This window comes from Notothenia coriiceps, unplaced genomic scaffold (genome assembly GCF_000735185.1).
Source record: "Notothenia coriiceps isolate Sejong01 unplaced genomic scaffold, NC01 NC01_scaffold00037246, whole genome shotgun sequence".
Lineage (NCBI taxonomy): Eukaryota > Metazoa > Chordata > Actinopteri > Perciformes > Nototheniidae > Notothenia > Notothenia coriiceps.
The window spans coordinates 22,882,669-22,902,799 of record NW_011369947.1 but is presented as its reverse complement, the minus strand read 5'-3'; the positions used below and the strand labels follow the sequence as shown (position 1 = coordinate 22,902,799).

General features: G+C 38.8%; 3 protein-coding genes across 3 annotated transcripts; all 3 read right to left on the bottom strand.

The window, feature by feature from the left end:
- Positions 1 to 3,479: 3,479 nt before the first annotated feature.
- ostc (oligosaccharyltransferase complex subunit) lies at positions 3,480 to 5,866 on the bottom strand. The gene is made up of 4 exons (XM_010795242.1): positions 5,639 to 5,866; positions 4,938 to 5,031; positions 4,634 to 4,831; positions 3,480 to 3,966 (listed from the first exon to the last, which is right to left on the bottom strand). The coding sequence occupies exons 1-4, from the start codon at positions 5,775 to 5,777 to the stop codon at positions 3,948 to 3,950; spliced, it is 450 nt and encodes a 149-aa protein (XP_010793544.1). The 5' UTR covers positions 5,778 to 5,866; the 3' UTR covers positions 3,480 to 3,947.
- Positions 5,867 to 6,972: 1,106 nt separating this feature from the next.
- rpl34 (ribosomal protein L34) lies at positions 6,973 to 9,074 on the bottom strand. The gene is made up of 5 exons (XM_010795243.1): positions 9,033 to 9,074; positions 8,524 to 8,593; positions 8,321 to 8,420; positions 7,211 to 7,314; positions 6,973 to 7,103 (listed from the first exon to the last, which is right to left on the bottom strand). Exons 2-5 carry the CDS (start codon positions 8,586 to 8,588, stop codon positions 7,019 to 7,021), a joined length of 354 nt encoding a protein of 117 aa, XP_010793545.1. The 5' UTR covers positions 8,589 to 8,593; positions 9,033 to 9,074; the 3' UTR covers positions 6,973 to 7,018.
- A 3,437-nt stretch (positions 9,075 to 12,511) lies between these two features.
- On the bottom strand, positions 12,512 to 20,131 carry LOC104966106 (ethanolamine-phosphate phospho-lyase). Its single transcript, XM_010795244.1, has 10 exons — positions 19,883 to 20,131; positions 19,326 to 19,444; positions 18,698 to 18,857; positions 17,630 to 17,704; positions 17,389 to 17,482; positions 15,775 to 15,891; positions 14,867 to 14,949; positions 14,333 to 14,558; positions 13,407 to 13,561; positions 12,512 to 12,608 (listed from the first exon to the last, which is right to left on the bottom strand). The coding sequence occupies exons 1-10, from the start codon at positions 19,939 to 19,941 to the stop codon at positions 12,515 to 12,517; spliced, it is 1,182 nt and encodes a 393-aa protein (XP_010793546.1). The 5' UTR covers positions 19,942 to 20,131; the 3' UTR covers positions 12,512 to 12,514.

The following is a 20,131-nucleotide window of genomic DNA, read 5'->3' as shown; positions in this document are numbered from 1 at the left end:
TTGGGAATCTCTGACCCGTAACCTCTGTCCAAGCAAACAAACATGGACGCTGTTTGACAAGTCTGCAATAATTGACCAATGTCCCACCAATGTCCCTGAGTTCCTCTAACAGACCGGAGAAAAATTCCCAAAAGTTTCTTACTTAGAAGTTGGAGAAGAGAGGCCCTCAGGGTGCCCAGAGAAAAATAAATGATATACTCAGAAATGAATCATTGAGACTCAAATTGACTTGAGGCAATGTTTTCGTGAATTGCAGCTTGACTTGACAAAATAAATGATTTGAGGCTCGATTTGAACCTGGAAGTAAAAGACTTGAGGCATGATACCTTGAAAGTCAGTGTTAATTGTACGTTTTCAGTTTACATGTCTGGATATAGTACGTCTATGTTTTTTTATGAAATAAGTTCTCCAAGGCTTCGGTTGCCGCTAGTAGGTCGTTTTTGTCCATTTTTTGATATTGTCCATTATTCATTTTTTTATTGACGAGTTGATCATTTTCATGTTAAGTGACCTAAAGTTAGGACCCCATCTCTGGTAAAAGTGGTACTTTTGTATTGTTCTTTCTGGAGAAACTTAGATGTATAGATCAGTCGATTAAACTAACACATTTGTCCGAGGTGGGAGAAGTACTCGTTTATAAATATTGATGCATTAAAGTGTTATCAAAGCTGGTCAAGGTGCAGCTAGTTTGAATGACTTTGTAAACTGCAGGGTAGCTTGTGAATTTACTCCAGGTGGAACTAAAGTCTGATTTAAGTGTTGATTATACAACTATAGGGATTAAATACAAGTAGTGGAGTAAAAGTACACCATTTACCTCTGAATTGTAGCAGAGGAAAAGTACAAAGTTAGCATAAAATAGAAATACTCAAGTACAAGTATATCAAAATGGTACTTAAGTACAGTACTTGAGATAATATACTTAGTTACTTCCCACCTCTGCTAATTGTTTGTTGACAAATATGTATGACTGTTCTTTGACTTAAGATTTCTGGGCTCTCTGGAGGTGTAGAATTGTCAGACAGGTGACCCACTCCACACATAATGTGTACTGCAGAGGAAGTGCCTTTAAGTAACCAAGCACAAGTGTCAAGCCAAAGCCAAAAATACCCAAAACATTTAATTGTATTTATAATTGTGTGTCTCTGAGTTTGACTTTTTTGTCACTAAAGGTTTGTACTTAAATTAGAAAAGATCAAATGAAAAAAATTCAAGAGTGCAAAGCAACAATTATGCAGTAGGCTGACAGTGAACCTGAAGAAACAGAGGTCATTGAGTTCACTAACAGCAGAATGAACTGCTCTGATGTCTGGCGGTGCAACACTTAAAGACTGCATTAGTTCCTGCTTTATAATTACCTGTAAATATTGTGTTGACCTATTTTATTTGACTTCCTGATTGCATATGGCATTGTTTTACCTTGTTTTGCCATATATTGTATCTGTGTAGCATTCAATGTAAAGTATTTGGCCTTGGTAAACCACAGCGGTGAACTGCATTTCCCATGTGCACACGCTCCATTCAATTTCATGAGAAGCTCCGGGTTTTCTTTTGGTCAAACATCTGGTTTAATGAGGCTCTAGTGACCACAATATTTTCTTTACTTTTCAATTCTTAAATTATACTTAAATGAAGCCCAGAAACAGAGAAAGCTAACATTTAATGGAACAGGAAAAGACAGGAATAATCAAACGCATTTATGTCATAAGGAATAATGAACATAAGTTATATTATTTGATATTGTCCACAGAGCTGTAAAATAAGATGAATTGTATTTCACAATGCAGGAGGTCAACCCTCCCTCTCTGAAAGGACAGGTTTAGGAGGTGCTACAAGTCAACAGATGGTGCTTTAGCAGACTCAGCATATTGCACTGTGTGAAATGGGGTGTGCTGCATGTGCTGCGGAGCCAAATAGTAACAGCTCTGCAGAACGTGACGTAGGCAGAGGTGGAATAAAGCATCTATACCTTACTGCAATAAAAGTACTACAAATACCATACTACAAGTCATACATTCAAAATCTTAGTATAATCAGTCGAATGTACTTAAAGTAAAAGTATTTATTGTTTGTGCAGTAAAATGCTCCCCGTCAGTGTTCAACTAATATATGTGATGTCTCCCGCTAAATAATACTGATGCATTAATAGGATGCATTTCCCTTCTGCACATTTTTCAAATTCCTTTTACATATGTTATGGAATAATTTGCCTAGGTATTCAACCTTTGACACAGTTCATCATGTTCTCCTCTCACTGTCTCCTTTCCCACCGCATAGGTCTACAGCCTTGGGTATTGCTGCTATCTCTTTTAAGGAGGAGCAGCTTGGGCGCATTGTTGTTGCCAGTCTATGGCAGCCGCCATGAGGTAGTTAACTGTTCAGGGACGTAGGTTCCCTGGCGCACATTCTTTTCTATGGACGAGAGCTCTAGTTAGATTCAGGGTCCATAATGTTTACCCCCACTGATGAAGAATGTTGATTATTACACTCCGAACTAGTTAAAACCTCGAGCTGCAGAAGAGTTCTTCAGAATTGGTTTGGCAACCGCTGTGTCAACTCGTGACACACCACCTGTCTTGTCAACTCTCCGGCCGTAACTCCAAATAAACCATCAGTGTTTGACATCAAAGCTCCAACTCTCCTCGTGTCTCTCTGAGTCCTGACTCTCCATTGCTTCAGAAGTTTCCCTTACAACATATGTTTGATCAATGTAATCTGTGGCAATGTATCATAATGTACAAGATCATATGTTTGTAGCTTTGCAACTGTCATGGGAGAGCCACGTATCTCTAAGACAACCACATTTAGTTTTTTTCAGCTTGGTGACATTTTGCATTTCCAAGCTGGTACAAGAGGCTTTTTATACATAGTTTATCAAGTTATGAACTAGGACATCTGGAGATAATTGGTGTTCAATAGACAGAAATGGTCATCTGAATAGTAACTAAGTATAAAGTATAATTAAATGGAAATACAATACTTGAGTATCAGCAACTGCATTTCTTTTTATCCTTGCTCTGGCATTCTTTTAAACCCTCCAATCCTTTTCACTCAAGATGGATAATCATGTCAAAAGGCTCATAATGTGAGGTCTGTAGATCTATGACGCCACCTACTGGAGGACAAACTACAATGCTTGTGTGGCTCAAATCTTAAGAGGATATGCTATTTCCTGTCTTATAAATTGACCTTTTCTCAGTGTAGCTTTTGATACGTACACATTTAATGTTTCTATTTTAGTAAATGTACCTTACTCTTATAGCTGTTCTTTTAGGCACTAGTGTTAGAATTAATACTTATAAGATAAGATGTACTTTATATATTTATATTTTATTAAAAATGTTGTATTAATTCAGTTTTGGATTTGTGTTAAGCAATCTCTTATTTAGGGCAATAGCTGGCACAGGTCTTGCCTGGCCTTCAGTAAAGTTCTATGTTTTGTTTCGTGTTTGTGATAGTGTGTAAATGACAGCCTCAAGGAGCTCTGAAAATATGTTTTATTTCACACCCTTGTACAAAAAAATGCAACTGTTACAAGTTCAAGGCTTTTTCCACTTGTTCTTTACAAAACGAAAAACTTAAATCATTCAGACTTCCCTCTAATTTCCAGAGCAGTGGCTCCATGCCAACAGTGTTCAGTAACTTTCTCCTCTCCAGTGGCAAACAGAAACGTTCCCTGGCACGTGTAGCTTCTTTTAGGAAGAAGTTTGAATACATGACAACATTTTTCTTAATAATGTGACTTTAACATGGAAGTACTGTCCTGCATTAGATTTTTGGTGGGGAAAAGGAGAGGAAAGAAAGTCGCTAAACAGCAATGAGACAGAGCCAGTGCAGAAAGTTCAGTGCTTTCAGTCCTTAAAGGTTGTTGATTATATCAAATGTTGCGTTGAGCCCCCGTGCATTTGATGTCTTCTGTCCATCCAAATCAAGGTCTCTTCTTGTCTTTAGCCCATGAGGTATCCTCTGAAAAGACAACATATTAAATGGTTAAGACACTTTCACATAAATCAGAGTAGTAGTCTTGCAGGCTTCTTATGGCGCATTTCCACTGCAGCGAGTAGCCCAGTTTAAGCGTCCTTAATCGTCCTCAAGCGGCCAGGCCAGTTTTTGGTGGCCTTTCCATGTAGCGTAGCACCGGCTAGCGGCTACTTTTTCCGGCCCCATAAAATCGTGGTCCTATCAGGCCACGGCCAGGGCTGAACTAGTGACGTCAACACTCTCGACTGCTGATTGGTCAGAGACAATCGTCACAAGATCGCGCGCGAGATCATCCCTAGCGTCGCATATATATATATATATCTAGAAGCAAGCTTACAGCATTTTTGTAAACGGAGGAGCTACAAAAATGGCAACGTCAAAGAAAAGCACACCTTGGTCGACCGAGGTGGTGGAGACGTTCCTATATCTCATTGGGGATGATAAAATCCAGCGGGAGCTCAACGGGAGCCCCGCCTACACTGCGTTGCTACCCCAGGTCCTAAACTGTAATGGAAATGCCCCACGGCCTCGGACGGCCAGCGAGGCAGCCCGAGGCCTGAGCGAGGACGCTTAAACGGGCTACCCCGCTGCAGTGGAAATGTGCCATTAGACACAGATCTTTATTTTTCATGAGACACAAGGTTAGACTTACGGCAGCTTCATGCGCATGAACACCCTGGCCATGAAGAAGCTGAGCAGAACGCTGACAAACCCGATGAAGAGCAACAGGAAGCGGTTGAGTTTGGGAATGTTTGGTGCGTTGGAGCGGTCCAGGATTATAAAGCCCAGGCCCCCCATCGTGAAGAGGAAACTGGAAGCCAGTCCTTCCATGATGTACTGGCCATTTACTCTGAAAAACAAATGTGCTTACATTAGCTATGCATTCATCAATTTGACCCTCTGGCTCCTTGCTTTGGCTGCAGCTTGTTGAGATGCTAAAAAGGTTTTTGACGTACCTGTATGCCAAGAAAGCCACTGGCCTCTGGTGTCCATGCTCATCAGTCATTGAACCCACACTCGGTGGCTCTACAATAACATCGTAGATGATGCCTATAATGTGGGAGCGAACGGAAAATCAATCAGAACAATAAATAACTGAACATTATTAAATCTAGGTGTTAAAACTCAAACTGGTAATGTTAAAGAACAGAAATTAATACATTTTGGGATATAAATACATGGGTGGAAATGTAAAGGTAAAATATAACTTTGCCATGAATAAATACGTTTAAAATAAGAACATCAAAAAGTTTACAAATAAATGGGAAAATGAATAATAAAATAAATAGGGGAATTAATACAAAAGTCAATGATGACGAGGTAAACAAACAAACCAATTGACTGAATGTCGAAATTGTTGTACATTTAATGGCATTGTTATTTACTTTGTCATTTATGTCGGCAAATGCTGTAATATGATTTCCACTATTGGCCTATTGCAGGATAATAACATCCCTCTGTTAGCTTAGCTGCCAAGTTAGCCTCTCATCCACTATGTTAACTGCGTTGACGCTAAAAGGCTCATTTACACAAGCAACCAGGGCCTAATATGTCTGTCATTATTTATATCGAACATGAATGAGTTTTAATTGTTCAGTAATACTGAAACAATGCAGATTTAAAGCTAGCATTAGATTAGCTTAGCAGATCAATTTACCTCCAGTGATGAGAAAGTAGGACACGATAACGGCCGCGTACACTGTCATTGCAGACGGCATGTGCAGCCACGACGGTTTCTTCAGTTTAACATTTGGGCACTCCAGCACAGAAAACGGCATACTGTATAAACTCTCCATTTTAGAGAAGAAACTGTTAACTAAAACTATCACTGCTGCTGGCCGAGGTCCGTCCGCTCTGCACAGACACTATGTTGACGTGTCCCGGAAGTACTTTTTTTTCTTCCAACACATCATTACTACAGAGCGTTTAGATACAAAATATTTTATTTGGCGAATTAGTGTGAAATGCAGAAATGTTTTCATAACAATTATAATAACCTTGTGTTAAATTGCTTAACTTATTTAATTTTGACCCACACAACAAAGGTTCTGCGTGACGCTGACGCACATTTAAAGAGACAGTAACGTTAATTTAATGTTCGGATATGATGTACTACTCAAACATAACGATTAAATATGCGTGTCCATCCGTATTGTTTGTTAGTTGGCTGTTCAATCATTTTAAGTAGAATTTATTATAATTGTTGTGATCAATTCAAAAGTGGGACGTTAGATTAATTAAGTGCCCTCAGGTGATTTGTGATCACCTTAGGTATTTTCTAGTCTTTGATGAATTCCCCCCCAATTGTTTTTTTAGGAATGTAGTTCCTGTTTTCCACAACCCAGCTGACTCAAATTGTTTTCGAACTTCATCCCCAAATTATTATAGGGCTGTCGAATAATCCAGTCTATTGCATTGGAAATTCTTATGTCATTCTTCCCAAAAAATATATAACTGCTAATATGGTTAAGAGTGTCCTTTAAAATTAGTCATTCATATATTTCCAAAACCATGTAGAAATGTGAACAAACACCATGTGCTACTGCGACGAACACGTAAACAAATTGGCAACCCCTTCAAATCATTGCCTATATTAAAACAAATACTTGTTTTTTGGGAAACTGAATATATATATCTCTTTAGTTTATCCCTCTTGCCACAAGTAACATTTCTTTACTCGGGAGCACCTTTCCCAAAATCAGAGATTTGTCTTTATATTTAATTCCTTTGCACCTTTATAGGCTATATTGTAACAAGTGCATTAAGTAAAGTAGGCATTGTTGACTATTTTGTCACCAGTCATAGAAACAACCCTCTATAAAACTGTCAAACCATATTGTTTTTGGCTGAATGTGAAACCTATTGTAAAATGTCTCCAAATTATAGGTTTAGCATGGGTTCAACATATCTGTAATGAACCCCAATGTATGAAATACCAAGCTTTAACTTTTCATTTAAGTACACCAAGACATTGCAAATCACAGAAGAAAGTTGCATTTGTTTGTCATTTTTTATTGTGGCAGTACAAATACACATTTTACTTAGATTTCTGGCTCTGTGCCTGTGCCTTGAGCACCTTGACAACAATCTTCTGCTCCTCAATCAGGAAAGCACGCTTGATCCTGAGAAGAGTAAAAAAAAAAGACAAAAAATTAGACATTTCAAAATGTTTTTAATTAAGAAATACCTTGACTTTTCTAAGCAAACACTAGCATTATTCTTCTCTTACCTGTCACGCACACACTTGGCGCACATGGAGCCTCCGTAGGCCCTGCTGACGTGCTTCTTGGTCTTGGACAGCCTCATCAGAACTTGAGGTCTAACAGCCCGGACCTAAAACAGAGAGAACCACAATGAGACCAAAGGACGAGGGTATGAATTATCTACAAACATGTCCACAACTTCATTCAAAATGTAGAATTGAAAACGACCAATTCTGATTTAAAAATCCTAGATTAACCCCAGTGCTTTACTAATTAAGAAAAACATGATGCTTGTGTTGTGTTTTTTTGCTTAAAGGTGTTGAATATTACACAACTTCAGATTTGGGGATGGACCTTAATTTCCTATCCTTCACAACAAGAAAAAAAACAAAAAACAAAACTGTATTCAAGCAGAAAAATATATCTAACTGAGGTAAGAGAGCCATCTCACATCAGGTCTCCACCAATTTTAAGTGTTAGTTTGTGAGACCCCTCTTAATGCCATTAATAATGTTTTTAGGGGTTCAAGTGCATTATATGTATAAACGTTCTTTGCTGTATTTATAAAAATCCTCCATCACACTTAGAAAATGAACCATCAGTTTTCATTAGACAACAATTGTTCAACTGGACCTCAAAGTGCCACATCTGAATATATACAATTTCTACATTGTTTGCCAGTAATGCTGCGACACCTGCCGTTGTAGAACCACTTTTTAAGTCACAAAAAAGCAGTTCACTTGATTCAAAGCCGATTGTTTTCTAACTTTTTAACATGACAGATGCATTACTCCTGAATTTAGCTTTCAGGATGCAACTAAAGACAAGAAGCATTGTACAAAAAAGCTTCTTTGGCAGCTTGTATATGTAATGCAGTTTAGGTGTCAAAAGTGGTTGCCATACACTTACATGGACACACCACATTAACATCTATACTTAGCATGTTTACCAAATAGCAACCAATTGTGACCAATCACAATAAACTTCCCCACCCATCATAATAAGACATTGAGCTGCAATTGAGTATCAGACCAGTCCAATGAGGGCCATGCAGACCTCATATGCTCTTCAAAATCAGGAGATTTGGCGCCCACAGCCAGCAAATATACTTCAAAAAATACACTGAGTTCACTTACTCCACGCAGTCTTCCTGGGCAGATGCCGCATGCCGACTTGGGGGCTTTGCCGACCTTCTTGGTGTACAGGTACACGATACGGTTTCCGGGCGTCCGGGACCTGCAAACAGCATGGGAGCAGTGATAAATAAAGTGCAGCTAGCTGATAGCATGCAAGCCATAACTGAAGATGCAAACAGTGTTGTGCTGGAAAGGTCACTTACAGTCTGGTTTTGTTGGAGGCGGTGTTGTAGGACAACCTACGACGGTAAGTCAGGCGCTGCACCATGTTGACTAAAAACATAAACAAATTGTATTAGTTTAGAAAAGCACAATGCTAACATGCTAACTCCCCTAGTCGTACTGAAACTGTTCAATAAGTTTGTGACACCGGTTTTCGTGGACTTAAGACTAGATAACAGTGTAATATACTTATTTAGTTTATTATTTTAGTGGTTAATTTAATCCGGTATGCAAACAAATGCTCAGGGTAGCTATTAGCTACAGCGAGCCCACATTCACTCTACAGATAGCGGCCTCAGAGACCAAGTAACGGCATCATCAAAATATCTCACAGAAACCACTTTTTTATATAATCGTCACATCATTAGATCCAAAGACTTGTTGTTATTATTATATTGACTACAAATCAACCACATCTGCTTTTTAAACGTAGGATTAGAGTAGATTATAAAATAAAAATGTTCCAGAGAAAAGCAGGGGGACGCCATACCTGCTGTCGCCGATACCGGAAGAGGAAGGAGTGAGGCGAGGACTTCCAGTTTAAAGTTCCTCCATGCAGCTATTTCAAGTCTGCTGCACGTCATACTGCCCCCTGCTGGTGGCTAGTCTGTACTACACCAGCAAGCTACGCTAAGTATGACACTTTATAGATTTTGTAATAACACACCTGTTAAATATGAACAACTGGAACTCTGAATTACATTAGCAAGTAGCTCATTTATTTTTTAAACGTAATATTCCCTTTGTTACAGCCCCCTCTTTATTATATACAATACATTGAATATGTTTTTAATAGAAACAGTATAATATTTAAAAATGTAATCAAATACAATTAAAGTCAATATAGTTTAAATAACATACACTTTACATTTGAAGTTAGTTATCTATTACTTGTTTACAATTGAGCAAATTTAAAAAAACTTTAAACTCTGAATTTCAAAATATGCAACATTTATTATAAAATCATTTATAAGTGGGAGGAGTTTTCAAATGTTTGGAAAGAGAACTGTTAAATTATCGAAAAATTACACCATCCACTCCAAAGTCACTCTTGTAAAAAATGTTTTAATACAATACATTCTAATACATTTTTCCGTGAATGTGGTCCCAGCAGGATAAGCACATGTGTCACCAATATGTTAATGAAGGCCACCTTCCATTACTGGCCTGCTCACAGGCACACCTAACTGGAGCCTAATTAAGGTGATCAGTTGCACCTGGGTTCAAGTTTATTCTTCCAAAATCTCACTGGGGATTTCCCACAACCAAGGAACAATGTAAGAGACCGCAAACCAAAAGTGGTGCATTTTATTTTCACTGTAAATTCAATGCATGGAATGTCCAGTAGGTGGCATAAGTGGTATGCTAGGTGAAGTATACTAGGTGCTAGGTCTTAATTATTCATCCATGGGTGAGGACAGCTAAGAGTGGAAACGGTAAATCGGTCCCTCAAACTTTACACATAACCAAGTTTTTTTTTTAACAAACACATTTATGTATAAACCCATGCTAATTATTTGGTATTTTATTATTTTATTCAATGATTATAGGAGCCCACTATGAATTATGAGTTATATAAAGAAAAGGGAGATTTTCTTTAACTAAACGGCGCCGCAGCTGCCCTAAGTAATAATAGATTATTCTTTGATGGTCAAAGGTTAGCAAATGCATCAGATAGAGAAATAAAATAAATTACGTTTTTGGTTCATCAAAGATTAAAACCCATTACTTTCTGTGTTAAACGTTATACTCTTAAAAACATTTACATTTACAAAAAACAAACACACATTTTCTTCAATATCTCAACTAATTAAGTGTCAGAATTGTTACAAATATAACTGATTTGTTTTTAAACTGTCCAATTGATTAGCCCTTTCATGAAGTCCTCTTTCAAATGTGTTTAACATTTTGCAAAGCAAGAAGTGGATACCGTGCACACTTGCAACCAATATCCAGGTATAAAAATATGCGGCACACCGTCTCTCTAAACAAAGGTTAAAAAGAAGGAAGAAAAGTTCAAAATGGCTCCCAGACAGTCAAAGTGGTGCCGTGTCACAAACAGACATTTGCAAAGCTCAGCCAACAGATGGTGAGCGTGCCATTTTTTTTATGAAGCATTTGGCAAAGGTGAAGTTCAGTGACAACGCATGGCTCCGTGCAGAATGTTGGCACGTTTCAGATCAACTGTCTGCTTTTAAGCCCAAGATAGAACTCCATATGGATCTGGTGACAAGTTCATCATAGTGCTCTGTGTTTGTAGATTAATCCGTACACCTGGGACAGTACTACTAAATAATACTCTAATGCTTACAATATGTTATGCGTCTTGGGGAAAGTCAGGAGATATAATAAAATGTTTTATGGAAGATAAACCCCAGCACCCTACCTTCATACACAGACTAAATAGTTGTTTAACCTCTTTTTGTCTCTCTTTATGGCCAGTTAGTCTTTTTAATAGTCATTTGTGACTCATTGTGGTACATTTTGAGTGTCATTTTGCATCTCTTTTGTAGTTGTTGTGATGGTTGTTGTTTTTCCCATGATCATTGAGTCTGTTCTTAGTCTCTTTTGGGTTCTGTGCAGCTGTTTCGATACTTGTTTTGTTTTTTGTGCGCGCTTTTTGAGGCTCTTCCTGGTTGCTATGTGTCTCTTTGAGTGACATTTTGCAGGTTGAGTCCGTGGGGGCCCCTCCCTCTTTGGGCCCCTGGGCTTGTGCCATATTAGCATGTTTAATAATCCATCCATTAGTGTACTATATGAGAGAGGCACAGTTACCAAGTGTGTTATTTGGCATTTGGTGGAAACGTCTCCTATGTACACATGAATGACAACATGTTTTTTTGTGATTATGTTACAAGCATCAACACAAACAATCCCGTACAACTATTATTATTTGTAATTTAAAAACTCTTTATTGCTGATAAGGAAGCTTGTTCTATTAAGGGACTGATTTGATGAAGTCCAGATGTGACGCCACCTGGGATCGTCCCGTTCTTCACCAGAATCAAGATCTTTTACTGATGGTGCCAAGGAGATTTGGGCTGACTCCAGGACACACAGACAGCCAAATAATTAGTAACAACTGCAGGCAGTGGCTCTTAATCCTGTCAGATATAACTATTCTTAAATAGGTCCCGATGGAATGTTTAACTTAGATCTTATATACATTTATGATGGTTTGGTCAATTTACTGTGAAGCTCACCCACATTTGAAGGAGTACCCTGACCCCGAAGGCCACCCCCATTTTACTGGGTCTACTGGAACCATATCACCTTAAGTGCACTTGATTACGCAANCTGTTACAGTGAAGGCTCGATAATCAGCTCACGGCATATAGGTGTAAGCACCCCCCTATGTGAGGTCCACACACCACCTATAAAAATAACACTTTACCCCTGCTTACACCTATATGCCGTGAGCTGATTATCGAGCCTTCACTGTAACAGTCGCGGGTACACTGTGTGTGTGTGTGTGGGGATTGTTGCAGTAGAACATTCCACTGTAGCGACCAGTACATTAATGGGAAACCCTAAATGTTTGAGCACCCTCTATGAAACGTCAAGCTACCCCACAGCACCCCCAAAATAGAATCTCTGGCGCCGCCACTGAGCCTGACTATTTGTGTTGGGGGGGCCCGACTTTTTTTTTTCTCCAAAGGGGGGGCCTGACAGAAAAAGTTTGAGAACCACTGGGTTAATGTGAGCATTACTTATGCTTTTTTATTATTTAAAAAACGTCTGAAATATATATTTAAGAAATTCTAACACCAATTATGGCATTATTTTAAGATTGATGGATTCAAAACCCTTTAATATGGTTTTGAGATATTGTATTAGTTACATACTTTATATTTTTATTATAATTTCTCTTTGTATTATTTTATTTTAGAATGTGACCAAATTTCCTGCCCAGGGATCATCAATAATATGTTTCCTTCTGGCTGACACTATCTGAGTTCTCACGCTTCACTCTTACCTGTAAATGACCTCCTGGGCCTCGGCTGTAGCCGGCGTGAGCTTCAGCCGGTCCTTCACAAGCTCCATCCCAGAGAAGAGGCCACGCCCCCTGCAGGACGGGAAATACTGGTTAACTCCTGGCCTCTGACCTCTCCATTTTTAAAGATCTTCTTAAACAGAAAGCCATTCGACCTGTTTTTCTCCCTCCACATGTTCTGGACCAGGGTTCAAATGCATTATAACTTATAATCTACAGATTTTTTATAATGTCTTATTTTACATTAATGACGGGGAAAGTCTGTTAGAACACGATGGCACTCCACGGTAAATATTTCACAGAATAACAACAATCTGTCGCTGCACCTTTGAAGATCCTCAGAGAACAGATGAGTACATGTAATTAATATAAGATTGACACAGAAAATCATGATGTTATATTTTTTCTTAACATGTTATATCTTTAAAAATGTCCTGATTATTTTTCGAGGATTATTATTTCATCATTTGGTCTATAAAACTTCAGAAAACTGGGAAAAATGTCTTTAAGTGAGGTCTTCAAAAGTCTGGTTTTGTCAGTCAAAAACCCAAAGAGATTCACTTCATGATAATATATAAACAGAGAAAAACAAGAAATCTCCATATTTAAGAGCCCAAAATCAGCGGTTTCTGACATTTTTGCATGATAAATTACTTTAAAGCTTGACTTAAATTGTTATCATTATCATGTTGTAAATGAAAACATGATAATGATACAAATTAATGTTATTCGGATCAGGCAATTCCGAGATGTGTTATTGGCGAGTCTCTGAATTAAATGTTGTTTTAGTAATGAGACATAATGAGTCAGTGTCCTGACTCCTGAGTCAGATATCATCAGAGCTAATCTGCTGTGTTAGCGTTAGCGTACCTGATGTCTCCCACCAGTGGATGCTTCTCCTTCTGCTTCTCCAGCAGACGGGTCAGGTGTCGGCCCACTCGCAGGGCGTTCCCCTGCAGATCCTCTTTCTCTATCACGTCCAGGACCGCCATGCCGATGGCACACGACACGGGGTTACCGCCAAACTGAGAAATGCAAAACCCAGAGACACAGAGGACATTTTACACAGAGGTTACATTCAACATAACTTTAATCAGCTGCTGTCTGTATACTGAGGACAGGACCAGAGGACAATGTGATGCATTAAATACAAATATATAACTGACTTACAGTGTCACAGATATAGCATTGTGTTTTTGTTTATGTTAAACACATCAAACTCAACTTTTTTTAGTATACATAAAAGATAGGGACTGTCATTGTTTTTGTTCGTTTGTATAGTATGTGACTGAATACATTGATACTGACACATATTGTTCTGTTAATGTCTAAACTCTTCTCCTTTCACAGGAAGTAACTGTAATGTGAGGCCTTCAATTAAAAGAAAAAAACTGTCTGGGACGGAATGTATTTTCTCATAATGTGGAAAACAGATGTGTGCATGTCAAGGATAACTCGGGCTCATTCCTGGAAGAAGTTGGAGAATAAAAAGCAGAGATCATGTAATGTGTTCTATGCAAAATGCCTTTTTTGTCTTTTCTCAGTTTATATCACATTAAAAATATATTTTTAGGGTTTTAACTGAAAAAAAAACCACATTTAAAGACATCACATGGACATTTATTACTATGTTATGATATTTTATAGACCTAATGCATAATCAAAGTATAATATTATTTGAGAAAATACAAAATAATATAATAACTGACCATTTTTTAAAAGGGTGGTATGAAAGAAAATGCATTTTTTATGATATTACTTTCTCAATTCTTTATTATTCTGCGTAATGCTCTTACTGTATTGAAGTACTCCATCCCGGAGGACATGAAGGCCTCGGCCACCTCTCTGGTTGTGACCACGCAGGACATGGGGTGTCCGTTCCCGATCGGCTTCCCCATGGTGACAATGTCGGGCACAAAGTCCTCTCCCTGAAGCTGGAAGGCCCAGAAGTGGCTGCCGACACGCCCGAATCCCACCTGCACTTCATCGGCGATGAAAATGCCCCCGGCCTTTCGCACATGTCTGCAAAGGGGCATGAAGATCCACGAGTGTAGGCATTGACTCTCTTAAATTACTCTCACACACACGCATATGCAGCAACACACCGGACAGGTTTTTTCCTCCAGGACTACCTTGGGTAAGTTCTATCACTCAAACATAAATCAACAATTCTGCTGCTAGAAAATGTGAGCCTGCTTTTGTTCATTGCTTCCAGCATATTCTGCAGCGTGCAAAGTATGTTAAACATGTTCAGAATTCCTAAGCTTTGTGTTTGTGGGATGATTCTGAACATATAAAAAAAAAAAAAAGAGCATGAACTCGTTACATACTCTGCCACTTGCTGGAAGTAGCCCGGGGGGGGAATGACCTGCCCGCCACAACTCTGCAGTGACTCAGCAATAAAAGCGGCAATCTGCACAAAAGAAAAAACATCAGGTCCAACAATCTAAAGCCAGAGTGATAAAGGGGGAGAAGAGGCGGAGCTCCGGTATCTTTGACCTGCAGACCTCACTCTTTCATCACTGTGCAATTTCAGTGCAAAAACAAGAGAGAGACATAGACATCATGTTACTGTAGGTCACTGCGGAGTAATACAAGATCCATTTGTGTTTTTCTAAAAGTCTGTGGGTTTCACACTGTAATAAAAAGTTATTGTACTCCTTTTGTTGTTGTTGTGTTTTTCCTCCTGGAGATGCATATCTGGACAAACATCCTTTAGAAACTGCTAAAGCCATTCTGCATTATCCCGTCCCTCTGGCCTCTGGAAGCCGGGCTGAGTCGAGCTTTTTCAATTTAGGATTAAGGACCAACAAGCTGGGACAATAAGAGTTTCCTACATGCTCTCATGAACTTGGATTTGACCCTAAGAATTGGGAGATAAGGTGAAAGAGGAGAAGAACAAAAAAGGTGGAAAATCTAATGAGTATGTTTGAATCAAAAGTAAATCCTAACTCTTAGATCAAAGCTCAACTTAACTTGTTTGATGTTGCTTTGATTTAAGTCCTCCTAAAAAAAACTATTTGATATATTACAGGACTTTATACTATCACAGTCTTCATTTTATGTATCTTTGTATCTCCTCGATACACATACCATTTTCATAACATTGCAAAATACTTTTTTGTTATTCAGGGCCATTTCCTTGAACAAAAGAGTACAATTATAGCAATAAAGCAGTTCAGTTGAAAACAGTTCTCAGGTTGTTGTTCCAACTAACTTCTTGTAACACACACTGTACCTTGCCTCCTTTCTCATGCACGCCGTGAATAATATCTTTGACTTCGTCTGCGTATGCGGTGGCAGGGTCAGGGTGGTCCGCCCTGTATTTGCCTCTGTACACATCTGGGCTGGGAGCCTGTGAAAAATAGCATGAACATGTCAATACTCATGATAGATTTGCTTAAAATGAGTAAACATAAATTAATATAAACAACTTTTTGGAGAACAGTGACGAGAAACAAACTTCTTTCTGTTACATGTTCAAATGTTATATCACTTTTCATAGTCATAGATATACTAACATATATCAACATAGTTTCCTGTTAACAGAGCCTTAAGTACAATCACTTTTCATAGTCATAGATATACTAACATATATCAACATAGTTTCCTGTTAACAGACCCTTAAGTACATTAAGTTAAGAAAAACTAACAACCAAAACTGTAGACTATGAGGATACTTTTATCATTGTACAGATGATTTTGTAGTAATATACTTTAAAACGTGAAATTGGGACGTTTCTTCTCATATAGTGTTTTTACTAAATTAGATGTAGGCCCATTTAGATTTGAATACTCCCATTGTAATCCAGCTAACATAACGTAGTTTGTCCTCTCCTAATAGTCTAGGGAAATGTAGTTTGTGGTGTACAGAATGTCTTCTCGCCGTTCTATTGCGCAGGTTTCAATATTTGTTCCACATATGTTGAAACATGTGGCTATACTCTATCCATCCGGGCTCGTGTTCATGTGAAGATTTATGTGAGCATAATGGGATAAACAGGCAAGAGCTGCCAAGTAAATCTCTGAGCACAAATATGGGAAACCGTGGGAAATTGTGATGAATGAAGGCATTTACCAGAGCTTGAGTCCTTCGTGTCTGTGATCATGAATAAAATATGCATGGTGGAGAAACAGACTGTCTTAGAACACCTTGTAACACTAGAGCTGCACATGTCGCATTATCAAACTACACCAAGGAACAGAGTGTACGACACAATTGAGCCAGGACTCTAGGTGTATATTAATAGCATATATTATATATTACATATGTTATACGTTGTGAAATATCAAAATATGACTCCTTCTGCTTTCTTTATACTCATAACACACTGCGTCAAGCTTAATTCAACACCAGTTTAAGACTCAGCAGTTAAAGTGGCCGTTGAAATGTTGAAATCAAGACTTTCCTTGGAGTTGATCAATCAAACTCCCTAATAGCAAAACAGAATGTATTCTCACAAACATCACACGGTTACTTTAATAAAAAGAAATTGCGGGACTATGAGTTGTTTACAATTCAAGTAAGGAGCTGGAAAAGTAGCAAAGGAATCCGGGCTATAGGGCTGACTATTTTTGGTGGTGTCAAGAACATTAAAATCCTGTTCAGCCTCAGTCTCTCCTCAGGCCGGGATCCTGTGACTGAACAGGTATTTAGGGAATTCCACTAAAAGTGTGTTTTCAGTGACTCACTTCCAAAGGTAACATCTTGCACCACTGAATTTGCGGAAAACAATACTTCTGTCTCTTCTATTCTGTATCCCAGTGAATACTCAGTAGTCTGCTAAAGCCCAGGAGTGTTTGAGAGTGATTTGGTTTTAACAGTGTGCAGGCAGACAGGGAAAGCACTCACCACATGGACAGATTGATTGAGCTCAGTGTCTGACGCGTGGTGGAACTTGTACGGACTGATGTCGATGAGCGACGAGACGTGGCCGTGATACGCGCTGTAAACAAAGCACACACATTCGGTTTCACCTAGTCATAAATAAAACGCTGAATAAAAAGACTTCCACCACTCATTATCTCCTCCAGACTTTTCACTTTGCTCTTCTGGCACTGCGCCAGGAGTTCTTGAACGATGAGACACTTACTTATCCAGCGTGATGATATCTTTGTGGCCCGTATACTGCCATGCGAGTCGCAGGGCCAGGTCGTTGGCTTCCGAGCTGCAGTTCACAGAAGCAAGGGTTACTAAGAGTTACTCAGTCACCACAAAACACACAGCCGCAGCCACACATGTCACCAGCACGTCATTCACAGGTTGTTGTTTCACTTCTCATTATTATGTCATATGAGATGACACCTACTTATTAACGTTTGAAGTCTAACTTTGAAGATCCACTCTGAAACATGTTGCTCTTTGCTTTGTTCCATACAGAAGATTTTGATTTCATTAACATCACATAATTGTTTTTCTTTCATTCAGCCTAAAGCTGCTACTTGATCAGTAAAATAATAATCATCTCATTGTCCTAGCTGTGATTTATTTTATTAGTACATTTAATTTACATTGCAAAATCACCCTCAAGCACATTGGCAAACCTATAACGGGTTGTATGTAGAAATTGCAAAACATGAGATTACAAAAGCAATAGTTTTGTATAAGTGAGAGGATAAAAGAAAAATGTTTGCATTAAATATGACAGGCAATTATTCTGCTTGTTGATCAACTTATTATTATTCAGCTCTTGTCTTCAGTGTGCACTTCTGAACTCCTGCACGGTCGTTTAGTCCTTTTATAACTCGTCACACCCTTTTCCCTGTGACTGATACATACTCCCTTGGCATTGAGTGTATAATGATCATTATCTACAACATTATTACCATTGACCGGATAATTCCTGTTCACACAGCAGAACTGCATCGAGTGTAAATGAGTAACCACGTCAGGTTAATGAGGGGTGTTAGCAAAAATGTTATCTGTATTTCCCTCTTTATTTACCGTAGAGGCATACAAGCAAAACTATTTGTCTTAATATAATTCACGGTGACACATGCTGCATTAGTATTTAAATAGAAAATTATCATTTTGTGGATGAATAAATGATAATCTGTAAATCAATTAACCAAAATGACATCCTTTTTTACCTGAACAGTGCCTTACAAACACCCACAAATAGAAAGGGGTTTGCTTCTTGAGTGTGAGCGTGCACACATACCCAGAGTTGACGAAGTAGCACACAGACAGTTTGTCGGGCAGCGTGTCCTGCAGCCTCTGGGCGTACAGGACCAGGTTGTCGTGCAAAAATCGTGAGTTGGTGTTGAGTAGTTCCATCTGTTGAGCTCCTGCCTTCACCACATCCGGGTGGCAGTGGCCCACTGAGAGATGGAAGAAATTATGCACAGAGAATTCAAACCAATCCAGTATAGAAATACGCTTTTCTCATTAAAACCTGCAACTGTAATTTGAGGTCAAAACACACCACGACAACTGGCACATAATTGGAGGCTATATGCTGAAATTAAAGAGTGGGGATTCAAGTGGGAGGCCAGGAGACATGGAGATATTTATGTCTCTGCATGCAAGTTAGATCATAGCGCCTTTGTGGAACAGTCTAGTTGGTCAAGTCATTCAAGTTACACAATATCGACTTTGTGGAACAGTCTAGTTGGTCAAGTCATTCAAGTAAATGAAATACTTTAAGCTTTGATTGCAAAATCTAATATCAAATTTCCTCTCTGTCCACAATATCTTCTTTTGTTCTGCAACTTTCCTTGGAAAATATGACACATAGGTGTTGTAAAAATAGATCTGAAATCTTTGTGTGTTTGCCAGTGTGTGTTTACCGTGAGCCACGTTGTTGATGCAGTCCAAGTACTGCTGTCCTTTTTCATCGTACATGTACTGGCCTTTGGCTCGAATGATTTTGATGGGGTCATGGCTGAAGAAAATCTTACAGGACGGCCTGCAGAGGAGCTGGTATTAATATTTCATACTTGTAAAGAGTACCTTTCACACCCCTGGGTTGAGCTTGTTTTCATTTACCTAAACAATATTATCTATAACATGCTCACAACTCCAAAATGTGTTTTGCTGATAAACAAAAAATGTTCTTCTCTTATGTCTATTCTTCCATTCACATACATTCAAAAAAGCCTTACAATGTTCCACAGTTTGATATTCTCTAACACACACACGAAAAAAAGCCGATGCAAACATATGTGAAGAAATAATTGTGAAAAGCTACATTGCAGTTCGAAAATGCACCAACAATTCCTGCAACGCCTTTTAGGGTTAGGAACACACTTTAATAACTTCCCGTAAAACGTAGTAAAACTTAATAACTTATAACCTAAACTTCATAGAGTAGCCTAATATAACCGCAGGAAGTTTTCTATCTTACCCGATATGCTTCTTCCTCAGGTCGAGCGTTTTCTTCTTTTCCATTCGCTCTGCAGACATCCTGATGTTTCCTGATGTTTCCAGCTCTGTGCTCCCTCCGTCCGCGCGGGGTTCAGATCATAGACTGTATATATAAAGGTTCAGATACAGCTACTTGGGCTGGAGTACACCGGCTGTACGTACACACGTGAACACGCACGCCTCAATGTACACGCGCGCGTACAAAAGTGCAAGCTGCAGCACGTGAAGC